General features: G+C 44.2%; 1 protein-coding gene across 1 annotated transcript in view; it reads right to left on the reverse strand.

Moving 5' to 3' along the window:
• Positions 1-3,930, reverse strand: part of HNRNPLL (heterogeneous nuclear ribonucleoprotein L like) — a 53,503-nt gene extending 49,573 nt beyond the window's left edge. Inside the window, exon 1 of the mRNA XM_069108600.1 lies at positions 3,666-3,930. Coding sequence (XP_068964701.1) covers positions 3,666-3,845 — 180 coding nt within the window. The 5' untranslated portion in view covers positions 3,846-3,930. The remainder of the gene's footprint in view (positions 1-3,665) is intronic.
• Positions 3,931-4,283: the final 353 nt, after the last annotated feature.

Below are 4,283 nucleotides of genomic sequence, written 5' to 3' on the forward strand. Positions count from 1 at the left end.
GAAACGCATGCCGCACTCCTAGCTGCATCCAATCAGAGCTGCAGCAGTGAGCGCATCATCCTGTTCTTCCCCAGTGATTTGCTTATTGAATAAAGGTACATTTTTTGTTCACATTTACCTGTTTATTAAAATTGCTGTCAATGTTCATTAAAATAAGCCCTCCCCTGAAAATAAGCCCTCTGGTGTTTTTCTGGCCAAAAAAAAATTAATTATTATCGGGGAAACACGGTATCCTGTACTTCCTCTGAGTCTTTTCCAAGGCTCTTCTGAGGTCTTTCAGTAAACTACTCTGTGGTCCTGAGTCCCTAACATTGAGAACAACAAACTATGACAACATAGTCCCCTCTTTCCCCTCCCTTTATTTTTTCTTTCCTTGAAAATTAGAAAGGTTGGGGTGGCCAGGTAGTACAGCGAGTAAGAGCACCGGCTCCAGTGTTGAGAAGACCTGGAGATCGAATCCGGGCTCAGACACTTAGCACCCACCCAGAAACACCTGGCCGTGTAACCTTCAACAAGTTACTTAACCCCAATTGCTTAGGGGCGGCCAGGTGGCTCAGCGAGTAAGAGCACCGGCTCCAGTGTCCGGATGACCTGGATCAAATCTGGGCTCAGATACTCAGCACCACACCCAGAAATAACTGGCCCTGTAACCTTGAGCAAGTTACTTAACCCCAATTGCTTATTAAAAAAAAAAAATCAGAAAGTTCTTTTGACTCCTGACTTTGGGAACTGGCTCCTAAATTCAAAATAAATTTGTAAAGCTTCCTTAAGAGCTTAATAACTTAAAGCCATATTTATATCTTCAACAGTTTACTTTAAATCTAAATTTAGAATTTTAATTTCTTAAATAAAATATGAGTTAAGCTTTTTTGCCTCAGAATAGAATCTTAGAGAAAAGATTATAACTCTATCCTACTCCTGAATAGTAAATTTTTGCAACAATAACCAATAGCAGTCAAGTGAAACTAAACAATTCAGCAATCTCTGACACTTCAAACTAGGTGCCAGAAGACATATCACATATTGAAACATACTGTACACCTAATGCCACAATCAATCCCACACATACAATTGTCCTTAATGTTATATTACAACCACACTTTAAATCCTCACCACCATTCAAGATAATCAATTCACCGATATTTACTGAATGAACCAATTTGCACAGCAATATAAAAATCCACTAAATTTTCCTTAAAAAGGAATATTGTTTCATTAACAAGTGTCACTAAACAAAAATATTCAAATTCCTGCCCTTTCTCATTTTTAAACTTGTAAATTCCATAGGAAACAATAATTATCCACAAAAGCCTTTTTTCATGTTAACTTATTTTAAAGGGCTTACAACATAGGTTTCTTTCCTTTATATAGAATATGTTAAGTATAAGGTTGTGTCATACATACATCCCTTAAACTGAAGTTACAATAATTCTAAATAAAGAAGCAATAGACAACTTAAAAAAAACACAGGAAATACAGATCATGGTAATAGATTTTTATTGAATACTTTCCCCCTCCACAGATGTAATTTCATTCTGATCTTTTTTGAAATCTAGGGGATGGGGTGGGGGGAGTATGGAGGAGAAATTAAATACAGTACTAAGAAAAATCAATTCCTATGTGTTTAATTGAATATGGCTCTGCCACAACCACAAAAAGGGGTCTACCTGCCCACAAAAATAAAGTCTGCCCTCTCCTCAAAATATATATAAATCTACATCAAAAATATATAGGCAGTAAAATAAATTAACACCCCGTTTTCTACTTCATATATACAGAAAGGAATGGCTATTTAAAATGTTGTTTTATGATTAAATAGGTCCTCCTTTTTCTTTGACAACAGTTTCTAAAAGGAAACTGGCTAAAGTTTTTTAACCACAAGAAAAGTTCACTTAGAGTATCATTCTTGCCAAAGCATAAAAAAAAAAAATCTTATTCTGCTACAGCATAATCTAAGTAAGATTTCTGCTAAAAGCTACACTGATCTATTAATATACCTAAATTACCTAAAAGATTAGGAAAAAAAAACTACAAAGACAAAGGAGCTGTCTTTAAGCTGAAACATTTTACAATATTAATTTCCTCTCACACTTTCTTTATTCATATTTGAATTTAACTTGGAAAATTATAGCATAAAAGACAAGTTTTAAGTGGACAGTACCATCTTTTCTGGCATGAAGGGTTTGTGGGGGCGGAAACGACAGTTAAATCAAGTCTCACGCCTTTAACAGGTAAATAATAATGTACAGTATTTGTGAACTAGAGTTGGAGAATGCTGTGGAAGAGCCTATTGACTGAAATGCTTTCCAAACAAAAATGCTAATAATTTGACTTTCACTTACTTATTGTAAATATATCATAAAAGGAACTTTTTTGCCTGCCTGTCAAATATTTTAGTCTGAGGCTAAATAATCCTATATTTAAGAAACTGCTGGCTGTTTTCAAAGCAATTTAAGGCAAAGATGGCAAAAGCCAATGAAAAAATGAGGTGAAGTTGGTTCCTTTATTAAACAGATAACATTCTTACTTATTCAAAATACTCTCTTACAATCCTAAGTAACCATTTGTCTCAAAAAATGTTTCCTATTTCATTCTTCTTCCAATAACTAGCTTTTTTTTTTTCCAAAGAGAAAGACAGGAACCTAGCATAAAACCTGATTTCCACTGGAATCCCTCATTTCCCTACAAACAATCTCAGCTCCTTCCGCGGGGCAAAATTTGGAAAGAGCCAAACTCAAATGCTTTGAATTTCCTTTCACTTTAAGGATGTACATAAAAAGAGTCTCTACCAGAACCAGTTATTACTATCCTTTACCCCTCAACAAATCCCAAACCGTGGACAGCTCGGCCGGTAATGATAAACTGTGGCAATAGATGCTAGTTACTAACGCCCTGGAGTCTCCTTTCACTTTAAGGTAAAGGATGCACTTAAAAAGGAGTCTCCACCAGCACCAGTTTTTACTGCTATCCTTAAGCTCTAAAACCTTTAACAAACCCCAACTGTGGGAGGCTCTGCTCGGCAATAATAAGCTGTGCCACTGGATGCTAGTTATTAATACAGAAAATAAGAACCTCTCAACCAAAGTGGCGGAGAAAGTACCGGCCCAAGATCTTCCATTTAGATTCGGGCCTCAGCTAAGGACCAAAGCAATTAGGCCACTCGCGGTCGTCAGTAACAACAACAACAACATGCAAACCATTTTTTCTACCACGGCCACCGAGGCAGTTGTATGCAAACATATTCTCTCCCACACACAGTAAACCGTGCGGGAAAATTGAGAAGGGAGACGGTGGTCTCCCTTATTGTTAAGGCAGAGATCTGGAGGAGCATAACAAAGGCTTCACCCCCTCCGTCTCACCCATTCCCCCCCGCCCCAGCAGGTAACACCAAAAATGAATTAATTAATTACGACACTCAAGTCCCTATCCCGGGTCAGAAAGCACCGGCCGGTGGGGGGAGGGGGGATAGACACCCATGCCCACAGCGGTTGCTCCGGCCCGGCCTGGCGCAGTTTCGAGCTCCAGGAGGACGGAGCGGGGGAGGGAAGGGGGGCCCACGGGGAGGGTCCCTTTGGGGGGGGCGGGGGGAGAGAAGCGCAGGAGCGGGCGAGAAGGGAAGGAAGGGGAGGCCGGGCGGGAGGGTCCGGGGAGCCGCGCTTTGTTACCGGCTGAGAGTAGCTCCGGCCGCCTCCCTCGCCCCCGCCCCGGGGCCCGGGCTCCCGGCGGCTCTCGCCTTCCTCAGCCGAGTAGTCGATCTCGCCCTCCTCCGTCTTGAGGCGCTTGGCCTGGCTCTCGTACTCTCGCTCCTCGTACGGCTCGCCTGGAGATGAGGACGAGGAGGACATGGCGGCGGCGCAGCCGAGAGACTCGGGGACCGGCTGGGCCGGGCTGGGCAGGCCGCCGCCGCCCCGGGGCTTCTCCGCTCCGGCCTCTCACCGCCGCCGCAGCCGTCGGAGCGCGCAGCCCAAAGGGATCCGCACGCGAGCAGGCGGCAAAGGGAGCGAGCGAGCGGCCGGAGGATGGAGAGGGGTGGGGGCGGAGAGAGGGAGGGGGACGCCCCGGGAGGAGTCTCCCTCCGGAGAGGCCGCTCCCCCTGGTTACCGGCGCCAACGGACCCCAAGCGGCCTCCTCCTCCTACTCCTCTCCTAGCCCGAGGGGACGCGACAGGACCGGAGGGGGGGTGAGGGGGTGACTGAGGGACTACAGCTTCCGGTCTTCCCTCCTCCCCCGCCCTCGGGACTCTGAATCCCGGCAGCCGCCCGCCCGGGCTCACTATCTAGCCA

Source organism: Petaurus breviceps, unplaced genomic scaffold (genome assembly GCF_028583685.1).
Source record: "Petaurus breviceps papuanus isolate PSGF00001 unplaced genomic scaffold, PetGlider_PUasm1.0 90407, whole genome shotgun sequence".
Lineage (NCBI taxonomy): Eukaryota > Metazoa > Chordata > Mammalia > Diprotodontia > Petauridae > Petaurus > Petaurus breviceps.